The following is a 26,779-nucleotide window of genomic DNA, read 5'->3' as shown; positions in this document are numbered from 1 at the left end:
TGAGGGCCTGCCTTGGAGCGGCATGGCCAGTCTTGAATGGGACTGGAACTACCCTGTAATAGGGAAGCAGTAAATATTTTCATTATCAAAGTGGAGTCTAGTTGCCCCAAAGAGGTCTTCATTAGTCCTAAAGGCATTGTAGTAGGTTCCTTACCATACATTTTTTTTATCAATCCATTCATATGGTTGTCTGTGATTGGTTGTGTTCTCTGGCCAATCGGATGTGTGCTAGTGGTGGAAGTATAGAAAAGATGGTATAATTGACACACCAGGGCCACCTGCAGGCGGGGGTAGGTAATTTGAGCATCCAGCCTTCCTGATTACAGAACTGTGATGAAATATTTAAATTGTAAGATTTTTACGCCATGTAAATAATATTATGGAACTCTCGTCACTAATGAACGTCACCCTGTATTCTTTTAGGTCGGTCCTCACCTCGATACCTTCCCAAACCAGGCGGCACGTCAAAAAGCCTTTAGTGCCCAGCACTCGGACGGGATCGCACACCGAGGCCTCCGCGGACAGGGGGTATACAACATAAGCTGAGAGCCGAAAACGTCTGGAAACCATTGCAAGAAATAAAGCTTTTGGTTGGGTTCAGGCCTTTTTTACATTGTGCTATTTTATGCGTTCCTTTTTAGATGAATTTCAATAATTACATGCTTCAGAAGAAGACAAACCGCTGTGATTTGAGCCTCAATTATATTTAAGTTGTAGATGCCAAGTGAGTGGGTTTCCATCGACCTTCAAGTGCCCAAAGTGCCCAGATCTCTCCAAAATGACTGGTGATTGATTAACCCGTCCGAGATAAATCATAACTGTCTAACAGCTTTGAACGAGGATGCTTACTCTATTGAGTTTGTAAACTGGGGTCTCTCCTGTAACTGGGAGGAATGGGATCCCAATAATATAAAGCTCCTGACGGCTCGTAAATACAGTCGGTAGCCTGACGAGTCCTTAGGGTAGAGGGGCGACGGTGATGTCATCCTAACCAGTAGTAAGGAGAGACCCCTCGATGCAGAATTCCATGGAATCAGAAGAAAGATGGGCTAGTAAAGGGTTAATATTTAAAGAGCCTCGGGGTCATCCATTTAGAAAGTTCCCCGTTAATGTCCATCATCCAATCCGGTCTTCCTCAACGTCTCAAATACCGAAGAAAGAATCACAATCACCCAAAATGATGTCAGAGGAAACATTATTAAATTATCTTTATTATATTTTTTATTATATCTTTATTATATTATTATTATTATTAATAATGTTATATTTTCTTTTGCTAAAATTCATGTTATTGGACCTATCCAAATAAAATATTTGTTCACCGCCAAAGGCTATATAGAGTCTTCCGGGCTCACGAGGGGTTAATTTTCTTTAGCCCTTTGCGACGCATCAGCCAACAGCTTTGGAGAAATAAAAAAAAAAGCCCGATAGGTTCTGATCGCAGCACCCCAGCCCCCCGTAAAGTATTAATGACCGCGGAGCGCGCCGGTTTATCATATTAAAACAAAAAGCGGTGCCCAAGATCAAAATAAGATTTATTGTTGCCACAAGCTGAGCGGATGTGATTTACAGCATCAGTCAAGGAGACCCAACTTCTTCTGCGAAGTTGTGATTTTAAAACCTGGAGGATTATGAAGTTATTCTCTGTGTTGTGTGCCTAAGGGGGCCTGCGATGCATTGTAAAGCGGCGCATTGCAGTCATTCTTAATGCTTAAGGGATTTCATTTACCGAACCGGAGACATCTGTATAAAGAGAGCGAATCAGTCTTATAACCAAGTCCTTTGGCTGTGTTTACTGGGGGGGGGAACAAATCTCACGGGTTCCAAAACTGGGACAAAATGGCCCAAAAGAACATGATGTTTATCAAAAACATGGAATCCCGCAAGAAGCAGCTGACGGGCGATTGGTTAAAATTGCTTTTACATTTCTTGGTGAGTCTCTCCTGTTGTACAGATTAATGGGTTAAAAGTAGACTTGGGCTCCGGTGAAGTCTTCATGTTGGTCTTTGGGGGGGATCTTCGTATTCTAGGTGATCGTTTTGGGCGAATATTCGTATACGCTCTTCATATTCGTTTTTCTCTTCGTTTTCTGCCTGTTTTATAGCTTAAGACTTCCGTAGTATAGCAGGGGTTAATATGGGATCCACAAGGGAGAAAAAGCTGATAGTGTGAGAAAAATGTATCCCTAGCACTCTAACCCGAAAAAAACTAAGAGCGTGAGAACCCGCCGCTCGTCTCGCCAGGATGCACCTCGGCTTCATCAGGGTGGGGAATCACTAAGCGGAAAACCCCGGCTTTGGCGCCAGGATTTAAAGGTCCGTAAGAGCGACTCTATTGGTCGCCGGCAGGGGGCTCGTCTGGCATCAACCAATGAAGAGCAGCTGCCCTTTCCAATTCAGACTAAGGGATGAATGGGCAAGGGCAGTTGCTCAAGACCATCATGACGAGTGACCAGGTCAATTGTTTTCCAGACTGATTCCAGATCCTCAGCTGAAATGTATTCATATCCCATTATAATCAAGCAGAAGAGGCAAAATGATGATTCCACTTGAGCTCCCATCAGGTCATCACCAACTAGCAGGACTAACGCTTCGTACAACCTCTCAATGCTAGTGGTGGGCATGTGGAGAAAACAGGACAAGCCAACGATGTTCTAGAGGAGCCAACGCAACAACCAAGACCCTTCTGGAACTGAAGAGATTCCTGAACCAGAAGGAGGACCTCACAATGATCACCAGTTGCTAGTTCTATCTCAGCTCTGGCTTGGGATTTTCCCATAACTCCGAGCCAAGCATCTTGGTAGACCATGCTTTGAGTCTTCACCTGCGCACCCAGTCCTCCTGGACGCCATAAATCTGAGATAAATCTATAGATCACACTAAAACAATAACATTTTGTTAAATAAATTAGTTATTTCTCTTAGACTTAGGCCGATTGCTTTTTTGTGGTATAAAAGTACGTAAATGCTATTTAGGTGAAAAGTTGCTGCACAGCACATGGATGAATATTCTCAAAGCCCCACAGGATCAGCATTCTGGATTTTTCTGCTTGAGCACAGGTGGGCTTGTTTATCTGACTAATCCATCAATAAGCCCAGCTGTGTACAGGCAGAGAGATATATTCATCTATGACCCATGAATGGTCCTTGAAGACATGGGTTAATAAAATTTGGCTCAAGACATCACGGATTTCGCTGCCACGGCATGCTGTCCAGCGCTGCCACCAACTGGTCACTTGTAGTAGCACCGCTCCCCGTGACCGCTTCTTGCAGTCTGGACACCAATGCCACCAAGTATCTCCTCCTGTAGACAACCGAGTGATGATAGACACTATGATGAGGTTATACGGCCTTATCAGGTATTCCAAAGTATGGTTCCAATATGAACATTCTAATTGCGTTCTTTAAGTGTGTTCCAAAATTCTAAAACGATGTATGGATCAAATATTGTCCTTCGGTGGAGATCTTTTCCATCATTGGTGGAGAGCTTTAACGTCATCAGTGGAGATCTTTTCCGTCACCGGTGGAGATCTTTTCCGTCACCGGTGGAGATCTTTTCCGTCACCGGGGGAGATCTTTTCCGTCACCGGTGGAGATCCTTTCCGTCACCGGTGGAGATCCTTTCCGTCACCGGTGGAGATCCTATCCGTAAGCCACGAACCTGGCTTCATTTAACAAAAGAGATACATAAATGGTTCTCTCTCTTAGTTTTCCGCACATCTGCCGGATGTCCAGGTCCCTTTAATTAGCGAGGGTTAGTGGTATTTAAATAGGTCTAAAGGGAACGCGCAACAGGCTGATATTAAAGGCTTAGACTCAGGACTCTACGCCAGTTCCGGCTTTTCGGATCTCTTGACATGAGCACAGGTGGATCAATCAGTGACGCCGTCATTTTGACAGATCCTCGTGCGCTAATTAAAGGGACAGCTGTTTTGGGACAAGGAAATAGAATTTTAGAAGTTTTAATCGCCAAATAGAACCAGCAGATTTCTTTATTCGTTACTCGTACGATAGTCCAAACCTGTGATGCAATAACTATACTTGAGAACCTTTATAAAAAGAGGCGACCCACTACTCTTTAAATATTAACCCTTTAATTGCCCAATCACGCAGATTCCATGTAGCGGCTCATCAAATGGCTCTAATATCGGTCCTCATGGAAACTTGAAAAAATCCATCCACCTGCAGTCAAGCAGGGATACCAACCGTAATATACTAGTAGCAAAAACACCAATTGGGAGTCTTATATATGATATATATATGGATAGGAAGGAGTCAGTTCCAGAATGTGTGACCCTGAGAATCTGCCCCTTCACCCCGAGACCCTGAGATTGGAGCAAAATCCAACGCTCTGCATGCCTTTTGTCATTGAATCTACCCCACTAATATACTTTTAGAACTTCTATGTAACACAAGGATGTTTTATTCTCCTGAGAAGGTGGTAGATAAACGGAACAGTCTCCCAGCAGAAGTGGTAGAGGCGAATATAATGAGGGAATTTAAACATGGGTCTGATCTGCTGGCAAATTCAATGTTTCTATGTGTAAATAGCTCTAAAAATGAACAAAATTCTCGCAATGCAAGGTAAACCCTCACCAGCACTGGATGGGTTAAAATAGAAAAAGATATAAAAATGTCGAGTGAAATATTTTTCTATCGATTGAACGTGTATTATATCGCGGGAAACGGAATAAAGGGGCAACTAGATCTTCTTCTGCTTGGACACTGAGTGTGTTGGGTTATGATGTCATAGGTCAGTGTTCGTGGGTTTTTCATGAGCCAGACAGAAAAAGGAGGGTCTCCCTATCCCTGTGTTCAGGGGGTCCGTCTGCTTACTCAAGCACCGCATAAAAAGAGCAGAAAATACAAGGTGTCAGAGCATGAGACGCTCGTCGTCAACCACAGTGAGGCCGAGGGGCAGAGACCCCCCTGTCCCAAATCTAAAGTCTGGAAAAGCTTCACAAAAATAATAATTTACAGAGACTGCGACGTAGTGTGCGCTGACACCGAAAGGGTTAATTTTATGTGCAGCAGAGACATATTTCAATGCAAAGTTCACCATAGAAACAGAGAATCGTCTGTCAGATCGGCCCCCATCCGGCCCCCGTCTAGTCTGCCCGTTTCTCCTGCTGTAGATTCAGGAGCCGTATGTCTATCCCATGCATGTTTAATACCCTCACTGTATTACCCTCTACCACTTCTGCTGGGAGGCTGTTGCACTTATCTACCACCCTCTCAGTAAAGCTTGAATTACAGCATACAATAGAGATATCACAGTATATGGGTCGGTTGACTTTCTATTCATATGCAGATCTGCTCGTTGCAGGGAGGGCGCATGCGTTTGTCTGTTTAACAAACCCTGAAGGGGGAATCCTAAACTAGGAGAGGACCCTCTCTGTGTTCACACGAATGGTGGAGGTGCTACGCCTTGACTCGTCCCAGTGACAGCTTGCAACCGGTCTTGGACCCCCCTGGGAGAAGATGGAGGACTTGGTCAGGGGTTGATGACCGCTTGCAAGCTGCTGGAAACCAAAAGGAGGGGGGGGCCGAGGGAGGGTCGGAGACAAGGGAGGGCAAATCAGCCACAACTGCCCTGCTGGTGTGTCCTAAAAACCCATGACCAACATTGATATATGTTTGTCTTCAAGGAGCACTTCCCCAGAAATGGGCTGACCAGATGCCCTGCTTAACCAGAGACACGTAACAAATTGTATCAAGCAGGGCAACAACCGTCTAACGCGGTCTTCAGAAGAAAGAATGGAGATTTTTTATTCTTATTCTTTTACTTTTAGAAACTTTGGCCAAGACTCCCTCAGTTTTCTAATTGTGCTTCTATTATTCTTTGTCTGCATTTCAAGTCCAAACAATAAAATATTCAATACATTTTGTTTAGATTTTAGTTTTTTCCTAATATGAAAGCGTTGTCGTTGAGGGCCGTCGATGCTTCTTCCCCTGGATTACATGACAAATGGTGGCCTCTGCTCCTAATCGATGCCATGGACAGGCCCTAGAATGAACCCATTAGGTGTGATCACCGTCTGGTTTTCCGCATCATACCCTGGAATAAAAGCCCCTATTTTTCGCCCTTAGCTTGGACTTTGGGGACGTTCTCTCCGCGTTCCCCTTTGCTCCTGTTTGACCTTGTTTATTGAGTGAGGTTGCTCACCGTTGATGAGAATCATCTTAATAGTCTTCATCTTTGCCAAGTGAGTTTCTCCTCTAATCTAAGAGTCCCGTTGATGTCCAACAAGCAATTCCTAGAAGAAACCCACCGCGGAAGGAGAAAGCTAGACATCTCCGGCCATGAAATGAGGGTTTTAATGATGCTGGACCCGACATGTGCTTGGGATCCTTTGTTTGACCAAACTGTAGCAGACCACGAATGGAGACATCATTCCCAACGTTAATGTTCCATCACCTCCTAACAGGACAGACTTTCGGTTTAATCCCAGGTGTACCTATGAAAAGGTTTGAGTCATTCATTATCCCACCTGTGTCCCTTCGGGAATACCCTAAAAACCTGCACTGTTGGGTAACACTGAATAAAGACATATGTTCCAAACGTTGGTCCTCAGAACCCACAGCGGTATAGGGTTTCACAGGCCTCCCTCTTGTATCAGGAGGGGACGATGAGTATTAAGTGATTATGAGCCTCTGAATCCCCGTATTTTATATTATATACCTATATACAAACATATATATCCATCCGTACACAACCACTCGTACCTTACCGACCCTTACCCTATTCAATGCAACAAAGTTCTCAACAGGCATAGATGCTGCTGAAAACCACAGCTGAGATATTATAAAATATACATTACTCTACTCCGGGGCTTGATTTAGGGATGTTCTCTACAATTTTTTGTTTAGGGTCAACAACCCCCCATTAAGCCTTCCGCCTATATAATCAAAGGAGTTGCTGCTCAAGAAACAGCCCACCAGCAGATCTATAGCATTCTGTTCCACTAGGGGTTACTTGATGCGACTACATGGGTAGCACACCCCAAATACCCCTCACTATGCAGTTTATATTATATTCATATATCTGGATGAAATACCCACCTTGGATTTTCCCCCAGGCCTGAAAGTGCCATTTTCCACCCATTTTTGGAGGGGATGATTTTATATATTATATATATTATATATATATATATTAGTCCAGTATAACAGCACTCCTGACTTTCCAAATGTAATTATAGATAGATAGATAGATAGATAGATAGATAGATAGATAGATAGATAGATAGATAGATAATAGATAGATAGATAGATAGATAGATAGATAGATAGATAGATAGATAGATAGATAGAGGGATAGATAGATAGATAGATAGATAGATAGATAGATAGATAGATAGATAGATAGATAGATAATAGATAGATAGATAGAAATCTGTGTTTCAGATCCACCTGTGTTTATGACAAATCCATCTGTACTCAAGGAGGGGGATCATGAAAACCAAGCACAGCTAAAAGACCAAGGTTGTTAATGAGAAGCCAAACCCTCTGAATCCCCCAAATTTACCTAAAGCAACAGAATGTCTGCAGAAAAGAAGAAATAAAGCCATGTGATGTCTGCTCATTGTACCTGTGATAACTCAGACAGGGATACATCTTCCTGACTTCCACAAGTGACAGATGGGAAGGAAAAAAGAAATAAGACATTTGGGCTTTAAAAAAAATCAAAGTGTTAACCTGACACAGACTTCACAAGTAACACACAGACACACCATGACTTGTACTCATTAGTAAGTGAATAGCACACACACACACACACACATACACACATAAACACACATAAACACACACACGTGAACACACACACAAACACACACACACACAAACACTCACATACACATAAACACACACACACAGGAACACATACACATGAACACACACATGCACACACACTGACACACTTACATACACGCACACACACACACGCACACATTCACACACATGCACACACACACACACTCACACACTTACACACACACAAACTTTGTGACTGCCCCCAGCCCCTCTTTAAATGATTAGACAGAGCTGATGCCAGAGACCGCTCTCTCTCTGCTCTGAGCAGTCTCTTGGTGTCCCTGCAGCTCCCACTTATTCTCAAGTTTCAGATCAAACAGAGGAGAATCCAGGTCCAAGCCCAGGGACCCAGTCTCTTTAACCCTCTGTGTGCTGGGAGGGCTGGAAGAAAACCTCATTGGACATGCTGTCACTTTTGTTGATCAGGAAATCCATGTAATCATATTGTAACAGTGTATCAGTGTGTTCATGATTACACAATTGGCCTGTCTACAATGTAACAATATGACACAATCCAAGCCCCCAAAACAAAACACAACAATAGGGGACTATTAGAACGTATACAGCCCACACAAATATGTATGTGTACAAATATATCCCCTCAGTGCCATAGAAATTAGAGGCCAGGTTTGGGACCCCCTTTAAATATTATTATTATTAGTATTATCGTTATTATTATTATTATTTATTTATTATAATTATAATAATAATAAGAATCATTTATTGTCCTGTATTGTTAATGTTACCTTTATTGTTCTGTCAAATAAGAGTTTATAATAATATAATAATTTAATTATATATAAATTTATACTATGATCTTTAATTTCCCGATTTCCGACACTCTAAAAAACCAGATCTCACTTATTATAGAGTGACATCACTTTGATACTGATGCAGACATTGATTTATTACGTCACCCCGCAGAATCCAGCCGGTTACATTACATACCATTACTAGAGTCTATTTCTATAAAATAAACCCCAAATCACCGAAAATAATGATAAAGAAAAAAATAGATATATTTTTGCAAAACCTCACTACAATTTTCTTTAAATGCTTACTTTCTATATAATATAAATAGTTAAATGATATATCTATCTATCATCTATCTATCTATCTATCTATCTATCTATCTATCTATCTATCATCTATCTATCTATCTATTATCTATCTATCTATCTATTATCTATCATCTATCTATCTATCTATCTATCTATCTATCTATCTATCAATATAAATATATATGTGTGTGTATATAAATAAATAAATATATATTTGAGAGTGATATATATATATATATATATATAATTCTCCTCCTTCAGGAGAGCGGAAAGCCTCTCACTATATATATATATATCTATATATATATATATATATAGATAGATAGATAGACAGATAGATAGATAGATAGATAGATAGATAGAAAGATAGATAGATAGATAGATAGATAGATAGAAAGATAGATAGATAGATAGATAGATAGATATAGATATATAGATATAGATATAGACATTATATATACAGAATATTAAAGGTGTATTATAGTTTTTTTATGGGATTATTAAATCTATAATCTATAGATCAACACATTTGAGATGCCTTGACAGGGAAGGGAAAGATTTCAGAATAATTAAGAACACAGATCAACCCGAACAGAATGATGAAAATGAATAAAATAAGAGAACAAAGTGGTTATGGAATAAACATAAGGAAATGTCTAGAAATCCTGCAATTAAAACTGTGTATAACACGTGGGTGTGTTCTTAACCCATTCAGTGCCAGGTAGGGGCAAAGAAGAGGGATGGCAGGGGGTTTTGCACACATGGAGGTTGCAGAAAATGGGTTAATAGCATCATTACTATGATTCCTGAATGATGAGATGGAACCAAACAAGGTGGAAATTGCCTGTAAACACAGGGCTGTGAGCTGCTGTAATTAATTCACTGTCTCTTTTAATCAAACTGAAAGGGTATCAGGTTGCTTTTCATAGCAAGACATCAGCCAAAAAAAAAAAAGAAAAAAGCCCCAGCAGCCAATCGAAAAGGAGACTCATGTGACACGTGTGCTGACACATTGTAAGCCATAGCAAAGTGACACAAGTTCTGTAGAGAGAAGAGGGGGGGGAGTGACAGAGTGTGTAAGGAGATCTGAGACTGTGGACCACCCCTCCCCACCACCACCATCATCACCACCACCACCACCAAAGGGTGTCAGCAGAGCAGGTCACTGCTAACTCACAGCTGAAAGGCAGAGGATCTGAGGATCAGGAGCCCTTTGAGTGGCTTTAGAAGAGGACACAAACTACAAAAGCTCCATAGATGGTAGTCTGAGGCTGGGGAGCTCCTTGAGGGGCATTGGAACTGTGGGGTTAGTAAAGTCCAGAGCCAGTGGCAGGAGGTTTGGAGCAAGAGGACCTGGACATTTGGGTCAGAAGATGAGCTCAGATGCTCTGCAAGGTGCTGAAAGTAGCTGAGAGACCGACAGACAGGCTACCTGCAGGTACTGGTCTCCACTTGGTCCTCAGGGAGTCGTTGTGATGATGGGAAGTGTCAGTGGATGACCCCCTCCCTGATTTGGCAGTTCTGTTTGATGAAAGATCAGAGTCTTGTCTCTGCTCCTGGCATCCAGCAGCTTCTTCACCAGAGCTGAAGCTTTGCAAACATCACTCTGCCTTCCTCCTGATCGATTTTACCATCATTGGACTGGTTAAGGTGCACAATCCTTATATTGATTTTCCAAGTAGACTTCTCCTGAGGGGTCCTGGCCACCCAATCTCAGTACCCTCAACCAGGATTTTTTTTTAAACAAAACAAATAAGCTTTACTGGGAAATTGGAAACTTCCTCTGATGGGGTCCTGGATGAAGTTATTTGGATCCTTGTAAAATAAAATCTACTGGGAGATTACATTTGTTGAAAGATACCCATTTTTTGTCCTGCAAAACTATCTCCTGTGGGTTCTGCAATCAATGTTTTTGTGAAAGTCACTGGCATGGAAGGCTCTAAAGGATTTGGGATTGAGACCATCCTGTCCCACCAAGGAGGGAGCCCAGGGCTTGTTCAAGGAGACCCATTGATGGGGGACAGCAGGTCACCTCTGGAGCTCAGCCCAAGGTCTGAAGTGAGCAGCGGTTGTTCCTCCCCACCCTCCCCACCTAGGGAGTGCTTAGAGTCGGTCAGCTCCAGGCAAGGAGTCCCCCTTGCTATAGACTCCAACCTCCAACAAGGTGTCCACCTCTCAGCTCCTTCTCAATCCAGAACTGTCACCTCATCCTTCCTTATCAGGGACATATTAGCAGACTGCAAACCTTTAGCAACATGTGCCCCCTATTCTAGCAATGGACAGCCAACCCAAGACTTGGGGCATTGTTTGTCCACCAAAAATGGAGAAGACTTTAGGGACAAACTGGACAAAAGCAGTAGCTCAACCTCATCAGACTCCGAATTCAAAGGTAAAGGTGAGTTCCACCAACCGGTTAAACTATTAACCTAGAATTCCTTTCCAGACTCTGACATTTGGGCAACTAAATGTCATCACTACCTGATAATAAACATCCCATAAACACTAAACTAGTAACAAAGTATCCTTTTTTTATTAAGGAAATTGAGTTCAGGGTGTTATATTTTTTTTTGTAATGCGACCTAATCCACCATTCTGAAATCAAGCGATAAAAGCTTGAAAAGAGGAAAGAAAAAAAAATGGGATCAAAAAAAAGTAATTTTTCATAATAATTTTACCCGCAAAATATATCCATAAATCGCACATTTTAGCACCACCAAGGGAAAAATTGGTAATATACAGAAATATAATTATATTTTAAAAATAAATAAATAAAAAAGAAATAACAGAAATAACCAAAGATCACAAAATTCCCTTTTTGGCTTCTTTGTCTGAATTAAATATTAAGAATAAATGTGGAACCAATTAAGGTAAAAGCTGATGTTCATTAGTCATTAATTCTAATCGAATTAATGAATTAAGGAATTTATTATACTTAATTTATTAATATGGAAATAAACGTAAAACTATAGAAAGTATCTACAATATAGTTTTAGGTTTTTGTATGGATTATTTAATCCAAAATATGTTTAAATTGACTGTTATTTTTCTGGAATAATTTAAAACTATTAAAAAACCCTTATTTTATGTATAACAATTTATTTTTCCTACGGAGTGAAATATAATGAGAATTTTTAATAATGTTTTGAAATGTATAAATGGCAGTTATAGTGATAAATTTAACTAATCGGGATCGGTGTTTATTTAAAAAACTGAGACCCGATCGCTAAAGAAATAGTTACAAATATATTCAATTAATTCAACTTTTAATACATTTTATTAGAAACATCTTTATCCCACACTTGCATTTAAAATAACAAATTGAGTCATTTTATTGAATCTACACAAGGAAAAAACCCAGGTGAAAAAAATAGGCAAAAGCATATTAGATTTATCACGTGTTTTTAGCTAAAACAGCCAAAAAAAACTATAGCATTAATTACTATTATCATCATTATTACCATTTACTGATGGAAATGTAATTTTGAGACTTTTATATAAATATTCTCAGACATAACATGTGTGTTTAAATCTACACATGAGATGCACAAGAAGGAGACAAATTCTAAGCACCCAGAAAGATAACAGAGCAATAACAGAGCAAATTGAGCCTAAATTTTATTTTATTATTATTTTATTTTTTTACAAATTTCACCAATTTGGTTTTGGCAAATTCATTCTTGACTAGATTGGAATGTATCTGTCACAGGATTCCTATTAGTAGCAACAAAGTGATATTTCAGTGGAATACAAAATTAAGGAGTATTTTATCCTCTTAACACATGGTTATTTATATATATAGATATATATATATATATATATATATATATATATATATATATATATATATATATATATATATATATATAGATAGATAGATGATAGATAGATAGATAGATAGATGATAGATAGATAGATAGATAGATAGATAGATAGATAGATAGATAGATAGATAGATAGATAGATAGATAGATAGATAGATAGATATCATAATGACTGCATAGGTATTTTAGCCGAATAGATCGCAACCTATATCTCTTTTTCATTATCAATAGTTAATTTTAAGTGGATTTTTCTATATTTTGTACATGATTTTGTCTTCTCTAAAACCGGGCAATGGGCACCAGGGTGCTATGTATATAAAAATATCTATATAATTATTTTGCCTCTGCTATTGGGTTTATTAGCTCCTGAGGTTCTGGTTGAGGATTTGACTCCCCGGTGGCTCAATTAAGATGGATTATCGTCTTCCTACAGAGAGAAATCAACTTTAGCCCTGTCACTAGCAAAATCTCCCATTATTCCCCAATAAAACGTGTGGGAAAGCTGAAATGTAATCACTTTATACAATGCGGGCTCTTATATTGTATTTAATAAAAATAATCAATCGTAGTAATTATCCACATGCATGCATAAATAAAAATAGAATTATTATTAGTATCTCAATAATAATAATCATGAAGAAGCAGAAGGAATATAATCAATATTATTATTATTATGATTATTATTATTATTATTTTTATTATTATGATTATTATTATTATTATTTTTATTATTATGATTATTATTATTATTACTAAAATGATAACAATAATACAACAAAGAAGAAGAAGAAGAAAAAGAAGAAGAAAATAGAAGAAGAAATATGCTATATTATATGTATTACTATTCGTATCACATTATTATTAATATATATATTTATATATATATATAGATATATATATATATATTAGTAGGGGTTGGTATAATTGTTTGAAGAGGATGATGGATTTTATTGGCATTTTATGTTTGAACAGTGTTTGCTGGGATCTTTTGTTGAGTTAACTGTATTTATTTGAAATGTTTTACCCTATTTATCTGTCCTTTATTCGTTATGAATTTTATAAATTCTATATTAATTTGAAAATGCGTATGCATTGTAATTCTAGTCGAAAGGGGGCCTTGATATGTACTTAATAAGAGTATAGGGAATTAAATATTAACTTAATATACATATTAAATACGATTGTTAGATGTTAAAGAGTTGAGGGTTATATATTTAGAACAATATTGATAAATATACAAAAATATATGCCTGACAACGTTTCCACTGCAGGAAATGTCTTCATCAGGATCTGGATTTAGTATAATGTTAATATGTCTTATCTAATTACGATTCTGGTCTCAGTGATGATATTTTCCTCTTTGTTTTTGCAGTAAAAGAGGAAGGGGACCGGGAAATTTCAAGCTCCAGGGATAGTCCTCCAGTTCGGCTGAAGAAGCCCAGGAAAGCCCGCACCGCGTTCACTGACCATCAGCTGGCTCAGCTGGAGCGAAGCTTTGAAAGGCAGAAGTATCTGAGTGTCCAGGACAGGATGGAGCTGGCAGCTTCCCTCAACCTCACAGACACCCAGGTCAAGACCTGGTACCAGAACAGGAGGTAATTACCCCCCACCCAGTGCTAACATACAGGGCAACAAACCCCAATGCGACCCTGAGACACCCCAACACTGGAGCACCCCAACCTGCAACGTTCCCACACACCCCAGCATTGCTTTGTGCAAGGTTCACAGATTGCATTTTATAAATATGTCAAATGTAAATGATTTCACTATATATGATTTTATTTATTATTAAAACCTAACAAGAAAATTTCAATTTCTTTTATCTCAAATTTAAATTTGAAAAAAGGTAAAAGATTAGGTTCTGAAAATTTAGAACTAACACTAACATTTTGTATAGAGATAATCTAAACTTTAAACAAAAAAATAGAACCACAATATCCTAAATATGGGTTTATTTTACACTGACATGACGTCACAGAGGAGGCTCTCTAGGAATTATGATGTCATGTTATTTGCATATTTAAATATCTATCGTTGATATTCCCCTCCCTCCCGTTTCTTCGATTTAAAAATATTTGTATGAAACACGGAGGCTGCAATCCGTGAATTATTTTTGTATTATTATTTATTTAAATCAGAATTCTCCTTCATCAGCTGAAGATGTTTTCCCAAACTTTTCAGATGTAAATAATCCTATTTTCAAAATATTCTGATCATAATACTTGGCTTTCTATTAAGATCAATTTATTGACACTTCTTATTATTCTTTTTTATATTTATTTTCTATCCATCCTTAAAACTATATAATAAAAATGTTTCCTCTACTCTCTTAACATGGAAGCCCTGTTACATACATATATTAATATTTATATAAATAACATTGAAATATTGGGTCATTAATTATATTTCGATACAACAGAAATGTTTTTGTTCATAGAAATGTTGTTTTAGTTTCTCTGCAATTAGTTGTCTTTACAAAATTAAAAATCATATTAATTAACTTGTTTCTTCGTACTACCTACCACATCTTATCTAATAGTTTAACAAACTACTTGCCGAGAATCTATACTAATTAATAAGCTGAATAAGGAATATATTATTTATTTTTACTTTGTTTCTATACATTTCCTTTACATTTTATCATCCATATAAAAATTATCTCTTGTTCCACTGTATACTTTATATAAATATCTATCTATATATATATATCTATATCTATATCTATATATATATATATATATATATATATATATATATTTAGATATATATAGATAGAGATAGATCTATATATATATATATATATATATATATATTACTATATGTGATTTATATATATATATATATATGAAATTATTACGTCAAGCGTGTTGAACGTACATACTATTACTAAGAAATAAATATGAATTGTGGATATATCTATCTATATATATATATATATATATATATATATATATATAGTGTATATAGTACTGTATATAATTTACATTTCACTCCCTCCCTCTCTGTTTGTCTGTCTCTCCATATATATTTATGTATATGTATTATATAACAATTTTAATTATTAGACTAATTTTATCATAATTTAATAATTAAAATTGTTTTATATATATAGATATATATATATATATTTCTTGCAAACATGCAGCACTTATAATTCACATATAACATACATTAACCATTTCCCTGCTGAAATGAGATGGTGTGAATTGTCCTGTAATGGTTCCATCTCTTTCCCAGTGACCTGGTTTTTGATAAAAACCAGTCAAACAGTCCCTGGAAAACCAACAAAATGCTACTTTAAATAAACACAAGGGTGCAACACATTGACACATTAATTATAAATACCAATTACTGCTTTGGGCATCAATAATTAAAAGCCCGTTCGAGTAATTACACAATTATTATAATTATGAATTATGAATAATTTAAGTTTGAAAATAGGGCTATTTCTTAGGAAATCGAGGGAAGGGGATGTTGGGAATATCTGAGCCTTCCAATGTAGCATATTAAATTGATTTATTAAAGTCTAGGTACAATAGATTTTGACATTCCCAGCAAGGTGTCCTAAGGGGATCCCACCGACTTAGAAAATATCATATTTATGTATTCCTTGTATTTTTTCCATACATTTTTAGTATTTTTTTAATTAGTTTTCTTTTTTCCAGATATTTTCCCATTTTTATCTTTTCTTCCTTTTTTTCTGATTTCGTTTTTTTACAGTCCCTATTTCACAAAAAAGAGTTAATATCATATTATAAAATATTTGACCATAAATCTACTCCTGAAAAAAACAAATGATCCCAAATGAAATTTTCAAATTTCAATCTGAAAATTCCCTGTATACTTCTATATACTCTTTAATACTTTAATAAATTATAGCATATCCGATCTTGTGTTTATTATAAATATAGTGTTTGATTTAGAAGTTAATGATACAATAATTGATCCATTCATCTGTTTGAAATCTTAAAATTACATTATATTTATATACATTTTATATATATATATATATATATATATATATATATATATATATACATTATATATATACATTATATATATTTATATTTATTGTATCCTGAGCTATGATTAATTAACATTATCTGAGAAGAAGCTGATATGATATATCAATTAATATGATATATCAATTGATGATTCGTTCTTTATTAATGAATCAATTTATTCTTCAGTGCTATATAGATAAATGAGGGACAATTGGAGACCCTATAGGAGATAGAATGGAGCTTGCTCACAAAAGCATTACACTCTATTGGAAAATGTAAACTATCCCATTTGCTGTATTTAAATAAAAATAAAAAAAAAACATGTTGCAAGACATTTAACATCTTAGTAGTATTTTGAAAATAATAATGGAATTAAATAATAGATTAATTATTTATATAATAGTTAAATATATAAGGCACATTATTATTTAAGATGTATTAATACTTTAAATTATCAGGGCAAGGGCATTTTGTCTCTTTTGGTCTTTTTGTATCAGAAAGATTACAAATAATGCTGGGTTTAGTGCATAAAAGTACGTTATTAAATGACAAATAATTTTTTATTACATTATTAGATATATTATGATTATGATCCATTCTCTAGTATGTTAAGTAAATTAACCAAAGCAGATCTGTCATATCGTTTCCTACAAAAGTTTAGTCATATAAAAAGAAAACAGAAACCCCAGAAATTGAAAATATTTTTTTTTTGTTTCATTGGGAACAACCTATCAGTGCCTGTGTTTGAGTCACGTGACAATTAAGAATTCCAGCAAAAAATTATGAACTGGGCAAAATTGTTACTGGGAAGGCTGTGGACATTTAGGCAATAGGATAGATGATATTTCTAATGCTGAATTTAGTTACAAAAGTGTTCAATTGAGTGTTTGCACCCTAAAATACTACTTGTGTGGTTTCCTTCCTTTCCTTTTTCTGTATACACAAATTATACACACACACACACACACACACACATTATATATATATATATATATATATATATATATATATATATATATATATATATTTATGTACATACATATTTATATATTTTCATATATATATATTTATATACTAGATATGATTTATATATATATATATATAAATATAAATATTGCCCCTAATATTTGAAATTGCACGTTGAGGTGAATGCATAGTGTAATAGGAATACTTAGGGTACACAACACATTTTATTGCACAATATATTCGCACCATAGAGATATGCTACATGTTTAGATTGTTAAAAAAATGATACATTTCTGCATTTCTTGACTTGATCTGTATGTTTTTTTAATTGTAACACATGCAGATTTGTACTGATTATTATATGTTCCGGCGGTTATTAATGAATCCTATTTGTGCAGCTGGATATCCTGAGTGTAATTTATTAAAGTTCTAACGCGGTCTGTTTTGCTCTTGAGTTAATATAGTTTGGGATTAATTTAGAAGTCTTACTGAACCGTAGATTGTGAGCTCCTTTGAGCCAGACTCTTCTCACCTTTTGTTATGCGATGGCACTACTTGTTGTGTTCTGTTTACTCATTGTACACTGCTACTGAATATGGTGGTGCTATAATAATAATAATAATGTCATATGGGTTCCCTCAAGAATCTGGGAGATGCCTGAGAAATGGTGGATGTCCTCCAATTTACAACAACCTCTTGGGTTTAAGACTAGATTGGGCCGAATGAGTCTGATCTGCTGGCAAATTCTATGTTTCTCTTGATATCTGGAGTAGAGGATCTGACTTTTTCCCTTCTCTACACAGGACAAAGTGGAAAAGACAAACTGCAGTTGGACTTGAACTTCTGGCAGAGGCTGGTAATTACTCTGCCCTTCAAAGAATGTTTCCCTCTCCATACTTCTATCCCCAAAGTCTTGTCTCCAACTTGGATCCAGGAGCGGCCCTTTATTTATATAGGGGTCCAACAGCACCACCCCCTGCTTTGCAAAGACCGCTGGTTCCAAGGATTCTCATTCATGGACTTCAGGGGGGCAACGAACCTCCGCCAGCTCTGCCTCCTCTAACGGGAGTCCTGCCCAGGGCCACACAGCCACGATGAATGCCACCTATATCTGACCAGCATCCCAGGTGCCAAAAACAGAGATTCACCGACAGCACCAGAGGAGACATGGAAGTACCAGCAGGATAAACTGTATATATATGAACATTTTAGGTGCGGAGAATCGCTCCAGTCTCTGATACAAAGTGACCTTCCATTGCCCAAGAGAAGACAATTTTGTAGAACTCTCATGAGTAAAGAGAAGATACTCAACACAATGTGACCAAGCCCTAACCTTTGCTTTTCAGAAATGGTATATTATCTAAATGCAGAAAAAGACATTATGTGAATATGGGTACATTTATATTTTAATTTCAACCTATCGGTCCCTAGTTGACCCCATCTAGAGAGCTCCAAACCATTAGCTCCATACAATGGGCTATCTGTTGGGATATGAGCTCCTTAAGAGCCAAATAACTTCTTAGAACCCTGAAACTTCACATTTTAAGGAACAATGGCTCCCATGATACAAAGTTTCCCATCCCTAAGTGCCCAAAGATCCCATGTTTTCAGGACATCCTCGTCCCATGCCAGGTGGCTCCACAACCAGAGCTGGTGGATCTGTCCTTTACGAAGACTAAGCGAATGAATTAGCAGTGTGTGATGGCACCTAGGCCAGGGTTGGGAAGATCTCATCAAATGTTTGATTGCAATCTATTTATTTTAGGAAGAACCCAGCATCGCAACCTTTAAAATGAGACCTTTGGACGTTTAGAGTTACGCATATTTAAAATAATTCGATATATTTAGTTATACAGAAGCCCAAACCCTCTATTCCTTTCATTTACATGCAATTACTCCATTCATTCAGAGCATCACCAAGAAACTGGATGTGGACAGCCTCACCATAAATTAAAAATTTACTATAATAAAATGCTTATCATTGAGGTCACTTCCTAAAATAAATAAATAAATTGGAAAAAAAAACAATGAAAGAAAATAATTAAGAATTTGTTCAGAAATAAGAATTTAAATAATAGATAAAAATATGATTTTATTCCTCATACTCTCTACATGATAAATCTTAGCTGTTTGGTTCATTTGACTGTTTTTTCCCTGAAGGTCACATTCAAAAAAACACAGAAACTTTTTAAAAGCATTTTAAGTTTCTAATTCAAAAACCTATTAATTCCTGCCTTTGTGACACATGACAATTAAGTGTTCCCGGGAAAAATCATGAATAATGAGACAAAATTATTTCTAGGAAAGGTTTGGAAATTCAACAGTACTAAATATATTGTTTTCAATGCTGCGTTTAGTTACAAAAGGGTTAAACTTAGCAATGTTGGTGGAACGCCATGGGAATTAAACAAATAATGGGAAGACCCGACCTTATTTATTAAGAAAACTGATTTTTTTTTTTGAATTCCCTCTTGAGTAAATTGCAAATTAAATTATTTTCATTGATAAAATTGAATATTGTTGCTTTAATTGTTACAGAATTGGTTAAAAAGAAAATGGACGGACTTTTAAATACTGTACATATTTGTTTGTAAATTATAAATATTGTTGTCTACCTATTTATAAAAAAAAATACCGTTAATCCAACAAAAATGATTGGCTATCGTATCGGAATTTCTGAAAAACAAACTGGTGATTGTTAGTTAACCTCTTATGTGCCACGTTCTTGTAAACATTTTACATTCTGATTTTAAATTCCGATTAGCGCTATACTACCCAGATACATAAATATATATTTTTTTCACAGCACTCTGGCACACAGAGTGTTAAAGGTATTCATTTATGGGTGGGAAAATGTGAATGTCTGATCTTGTAAATCCTCTGGCACAAAAGTGGTTAATCAAAAAATATTCAAGGAATGTATATACATTTTGTAACAGCCAAAAATAATACAAACACATCCATTTTTAAATGTATTTATTATTTATTGACAACACGGAATAAACAAATAAAAATAACAAATAAAATTAAACAGAAAAAAACGGATTCATTTTTTTTTTATTGTGCTGATGACAATTACCAAGAACCTCAGTATTTGCTGAAAAAATGCTTTTTATGGCCCCAAAATGTTTTTTTAATGATATTCACTTTAAGTGTCTGATATGGCCACATGGCAACCCTATTAATAACTTTATCATAAGGGTTTTAACCTATTTTTTTTAACCCCTAATGGTACTACAAAATATTGGACCATCTACATTTTTTAATTAATTTACAGCATGTGTGTGATCAAATGTGACATCACAATTGGATTAATTATTTAATGTTCTTGCAATGTGGCAGTGTTACTTTACAGAGAGGCTGGTAGATAAGTGGAACAGCCACCCAGCAGAAGTGGCAGAGGCTAATACAGTGAGGGAGTTTAAACATGCATAGACATACGGCTCCTGAATCTAAGACGAGACCAACGACTGATTAAGGATTGAGCCTTTAAAGCAGGAAAACTGGGCAACTAGACAGGGGGCCGAATGGGGCCGATCTGCCTGCAGGTTCTATGTTTCTACATTTGCTGTTGGCCTGTTTTCCAAGAAAAAGGGCTTAAAAATACCAGCTTTACTGACGTGATTTATTCCTAAGAATCAACCCTATAAATAAAAGATAATAATAATAATAATAATAATAATAGTAATAATAATGTAAAATATTGTAAAGATAAAGATGCGCATATATACCGCGCACCGGTATGCATTTTTATCATGCCAAGGGATGAGACCTTCTAGTCTTCTAGGAATGGAAGCTGATACTTTTTGTGGTAATGTCCTCGGTGCAATAAAGTTTAATAAGTTTGAAAATAAATTCTCAGCTGCCGGCGTCAGTAAGCTGCTTAAAAAGCCGACGGAAAAGACATCTGGCAGAAACGCATTCTATGGGTGAAAATCGCCACCCGTTCTATATGTCATAGAATGTAAATAACCGGAGATATTATTTATTTGTGGGGAAAGCGGGTTTTTATTTTATCTGATGGGTTTTGCGGAACCAAAATAACAGCAAAGTTATTTCTCCATACAGAGATTCTTAAAATTATGTTTCTTCCCTCAAAAACCGAAATAAACTTTTATAATAAAATATATCGGGACTTGGCGTCGTCTTTAAGCGATTTAATGGGTATGGGAGCATAGGATTTCCTCAATGGTTCTTATAATGCGAAACCTGGGGGCCACATTCATTTTTAGGGATTTTGGGACACTGGGCGTGGCTTCATTGGGGGTGGGGCTTACTAGCACATGCTTGCACTCATACATGCGCACACACTCGCCTGTATACATCCCCTCGCACTCTAATACATGCAAGTCTGCCCTATACATACCACGGACACGTGATTTGGAGGCATATATCACAACAGTCCAGGTTTTTGGGCTCAGTCCCGCAGTTGTGGGCAGCGTGGCGCTGTCCTGGGTCAGACCTGGGGCATCACCAATGGTAAACACATTGCTTCGCTGTAGCCCCCACGTGGCCACCTTGCGACACTAGCGTTGTGTGGAAGGTGGGTGAGTGGCCACACCTCTAACTCCGCCCACTGTCTCTTGCCGCACCCCCCAACACAGGTGTCCCGATTTGGACACCTGAAATTGGTAAATTATTTACATCTGGGCCCACAAATACAATAATACATTAACCCATCGTGATATAGAGATACATGTTTACCCCCCCCCATGGTCTGTCCCCTGCATCAACTTAATGGCCCCCCCGGGCCCCCAATATTTTTAGTTCACATTGACAATGTATTTTGGGTCTCTAGCTTGTTAAGCAAACACACCGTATTACTTCTGTCGCTTTCTGATTTATCACATAAAAACAGCATAAAACCTTCAAAGAAAACTTTTTTTTTGTAATTTGCATTGCAAAAACCAAAAGCCTCTTTTAGGTCACATGATAATTAAGCATCCCCCAAAAAATCCACATTTGAGGGAAGGGCTTTGTCATTTATGAGTATCGGGAAAATGATGCTTCTGATGCCACATTTAGTTTCAAAAAGTGTTAAATTCAGCAGACGAAGTGGAACAGAAGCTTTAATAATAGAATGTTTCATATCCCTGCTCATCATATTCAGAACCTCTGTTTTGGGAGCCCGATTTCTCGTATGCCGCCCCAAATTCGGTGAAGACAAAGTGCTGGCATGTGGTCGACCATAGAAGCCATTATCCTGCGGCCAACCTGGCCTAACCCCCCCCTCCTAACAGACGCCGCTCACACCTCTGTCTTAATAACAAAAATCCCGCTCAATTATTAATGCTAAGCGCGAGTGTATAATCGCTTAAGTGTTTTAAACGATCGCCTTGCTGGATGAATTGTTTCCAGTCCTTTTGAGCGTGGCTGGATCGGTGACAGCCAGCTAGCCAGCAGCTGGTGACTAAGGACAGACTGGAAGCGGCTACCGGTGGAGGCATCCAACAGATGGACTGCGAGGCTTATCCCCGTGTACCCTCTTCATTCTGCAGCCCATTAACGCATACTGGGAGGCTGAGGACCTCCATTGTCTCTCAGCCCCGAGATCGAGGGGTCCTGAATGACCCCGCCGCTGTCTGCTTCCACGCACACAAGAAAAAAAGTCCAGGTCTGTTTCACCAGAGACAAAAGTCCTCTTTGAATGACGTTCCCGGGATAAGTCAGTCCTTGAATTAAGGGTGTCAAGAGTTACAGCGTGTAAGATGAGCCTTCTTTGAAGACGCTTTTGTTTCTATTGTGTTTTGACTTCTTTTTAATAAAGTGGTTTCACGGCGAGTCCTCCGTCCCGCGGTCATCTCACGCCGGGGGGGCATTATCGCCCGGCCTAAACATTCTGTTGGGTCGAGAAGAAGAAAAAAAAAACAACACACGAGCAAACAAAATGTTGCAAGAATTAGGCTAGCGAGCGTTATTATTTAATATTCTAGAAGTTTATAGCTTTAACAGAGACAATAGAGGTGATAAAGGCGCAAAACTGGGATTAGGACAACCTTTTGAATGGAAAGGTGAATGGAACGGCTCACAATCCCCCAAAAACCACACATCGCGTGTATGAATGTCTTGTTTTTGTGGCCAAAGTTAGCTACGGTGACCCGTAGGCTGGCAACGTCACCAGGTCTCCAGTGCAACGTTAATGCGTTGTGCATGCGCATTCCACATCCTTATATCCACGATGCCCATTGTCTTCATCCCAGGACTCTTTTGAACCGTCACACGTATGATATCAATAACACAGAGACTGCTTCATGCGGAGCGCTTATTAATTTTTCATTTCACAGGTCTCTTCGCCACCTACGACGCCTGCAACATGCATTTTTCATAAGCGCGTAGCATTCAAGGGATGATCTGGTCCATTGAACCTTTGCGGTGGCGCATGTATGCCCCATGATTAACGCCATATATTTTAGAGGAAAGTTTCCACCGCAACGGCCCCATACAATGTAACGTCCGGGAAGCCAGACTATTCCGATCCCAATCAAGTTAAAGGGATGCTGCCTATTAAACCTGTTTCATGAATACAGCGAGGGGATTAAACATGCGCGGGATAGACATACGGCTCCTGAATCTAAGACGAGACCAACGTGTGGCCACCCGCTGGCACGTGCAGAGCTTGATTCTACTCCATCAACAACAAGAAAATGTTTTAACTGATCTTGGCTTTTTAACAGCGGTTTAGAATTTGGAGCATTACGGCTCTAAATAATCAGAAAAAATCTAAAAAAAAAGACAACAAATTCTTCAAACACAATTTAAAAAAATAAAAAGAACACATTTATTAATATATATATTACACAGGAGACTTAAAATTAATAAATACTATTAATTGTTGTCCATAAGTAATATGTATTTTAAGTAAAATGTTTTATTCAATAACCAAAGTTCGCATTGAGTGTCTTTGGGAGTCTGCGTGGAAGGCGAGATCTCCTCTCTGTCTCCTTTATAAAGAGGTTTGAGCCGCATCGCCCCGAAACGTACGGCTCCTGCCGGTGAAACATTTTCACTTAAATTATAACTTAGCGGGAGACAAATCAGTGAACATTCAGGCTCTGTAGTCTGAGTGTTTGGAGTTATATTTGCTCTGGAGGACTTGACTCCATGCGAAGGTGGCCAGTGGGGAGTCTTCCAAAGAATTCCCATCTTTCACCATCCGCCAAGCCCTTGCTATGGCAGCTTTGGTCCATCTCAAGGACAAGAGGAGACTCTCAGCGTCTAGAAGCAGCCCAGAACTAACCGTTAACAGAAGCCTCTTCGAGTCGCTTGGCCCACAGCTCCCCGGGTCGAGTTCTGCAAGCGCCCCCAAAGAACTCAACTCAACTCACGAGCTCTGAGATGTTTGGTGAACGTTGACCAAGCATGTTGGCTCACCGGTGAATGGCCCCCCACTGTAGCAAAAGAAGAGGGGTCTCCCTGAGATAAACACTGAGGGGGCAGCTGATAGATGGGGTAAAAGATAACAGAATGAAGAACTTTATCAATTAGCGAGTATGCCGCTTGGAAATACCTTATTTGGGGTATCGGTTGTCCCCGTTTCTGAGTCCCCCTTCCGTATCCAGTGCTGCCAAATCTGATGTGAATACACAATAAAGCTGAAGAACGAAGGTTAAAATATCTATTATCAAGGAAGTGTCACTTATAGATGTTTTTTATTGATATAAAACAGGTCTGGCCAATATAGAAACACCTAGAAGGATTTTTTTTAAAATAAAAATTCACAAATGCAGTTAATTTAATAACATTTTACGGAAATCCAAACATTTCATAGCAAATAGCGTAAAATATAAATGAACACTTTTTCTAACGGCTGCCAGATCTATTAACCCATCGTGGTTTCCTTTTGCTCGGCATTAATGTGGCTAAAGGGCATTAATACAATTTTTGCAAAATGCGCAGCCAGCTAATTAAGTCAATAAGGCTCGCTCCTTTGTGGCCGGCTCGGGCTTTGCATGTGAAAAGGACGGATAAACCCTTCACTAGGACTGCGGTTGGCAGAAGGATTGTGAATAGATCAGGTTAATGAAGTAAGAATGGAGTATATAGCAGCTTGCAAACAAAAAAAACCCCAAAAAAAAAACCCCTCGGCTCCGCGAAGCAAACCCATGCAACATCCAACACGGATTGACTTAAACCCAGGGGATAAGTGATTTAGATTAATCTCATTGAATAAGAATGAGACAAAACAAAACTCTTTAAAACATATTAAAAACCTATCAAAAGGAAAGTTCAAGTAAAAGAGGGCTTGTGGTTTTTTTTCTGGGATGGGCAGAACGCAGCCGGCCAAAAAATTGGGAATCAGAATCAGTTTCTCCGATATTGAATTCTTCCCGGAGCCTCGGAGAGATCCTGCCCGAAACAGAAACGAAACGCAACGTTCTATCCGCAGGGAATTTATCAGAATGTGTTTATATAAGGACCCCCGACTTGCTGGTTTTATTAATTCCATGCAGGTATTCAGTTCATTAATGGTCTGTCTTGGAGTTTATAGGAAACGCCACTGAAGAAAAAGGGGAATCCCACCTACTATCAGATTAAAAATACTTAAAACAGCTTAAAAAATATTACAGGTCTCTTTTTTTGTAGTTGTAGTTTTTGCCCTATAATATATTATTTTCAGGCAGCTGCATTTTAGCCATTTGTATGAGTTTTTACTCTCTCTCATCATACTGCCTGTGGGAAGCAATAGAAAGACTCAGTCTTGTTTACCCAGCAGGACTCTCTGACTAATGGAAGTCTATGGAGGAAGGGACTTCATTAGCATTACTGTAAAGCATCAGCTCAGTGTGGTATCTGAACAGGGAAACCCAAAATATCACATGACTGACAACAATGGCGGCCTCCGGGTCTGTAGACAAAGGGAGTTTATTGGAACAAAATGAGTTTTTATCAACACCGACCGACATTAGTGTATACAGCGCTGGGGGGGGGGGTTATATTACTGTATCCAGTCCATGGTGGGGGTATATCACCGTATACAGTGCTGGGGGGGGGTTATATCACTGTATACAGTGCTGGGGGGGGGTTATATCACTGTATACAGCATAATCACATTTTAAAGAGCTGGGGGTCATGGTCAAGAAATCACGAGGTATCACTGGCACGGCTGCATTAACCAGA

At 37.8% G+C, this 26,779-nt stretch overlaps 2 protein-coding genes across 2 annotated transcripts in view; both read left to right on the top strand.

Moving 5' to 3' along the window:
- The window catches only part of CFAP77 (cilia and flagella associated protein 77), a 50,827-nt gene extending 50,227 nt beyond the window's left edge, over positions 1–600 (top strand). Inside the window, exon 6 of the mRNA XM_053472413.1 lies at positions 424–600. Within this exon, the coding sequence (XP_053328388.1) occupies positions 424–546 (123 nt within the window). The 3' untranslated portion in view covers positions 547–600. The remainder of the gene's footprint in view (positions 1–423) is intronic.
- Positions 601–10,225: 9,625 nt separating this feature from the next.
- Positions 10,226–18,907, top strand: BARHL1 (BarH like homeobox 1). The gene is made up of 3 exons (XM_053472419.1): positions 10,226–11,266; positions 14,065–14,287; positions 18,466–18,907. Exons 1-3 carry the CDS (start codon positions 10,801–10,803, stop codon positions 18,758–18,760), a joined length of 984 nt encoding a protein of 327 aa, XP_053328394.1. The 5' UTR covers positions 10,226–10,800; the 3' UTR covers positions 18,761–18,907.
- The last annotated feature ends 7,872 nt before the right edge of the window (positions 18,908–26,779 follow it).

Source organism: Spea bombifrons, chromosome 8 (assembly GCF_027358695.1).
Source record: "Spea bombifrons isolate aSpeBom1 chromosome 8, aSpeBom1.2.pri, whole genome shotgun sequence".
In the NCBI taxonomy this organism is placed as follows: Eukaryota; Metazoa; Chordata; class Amphibia; order Anura; family Pelobatidae; genus Spea; species Spea bombifrons.
This window is presented reverse-complemented; position numbering and strand designations above follow the sequence as displayed.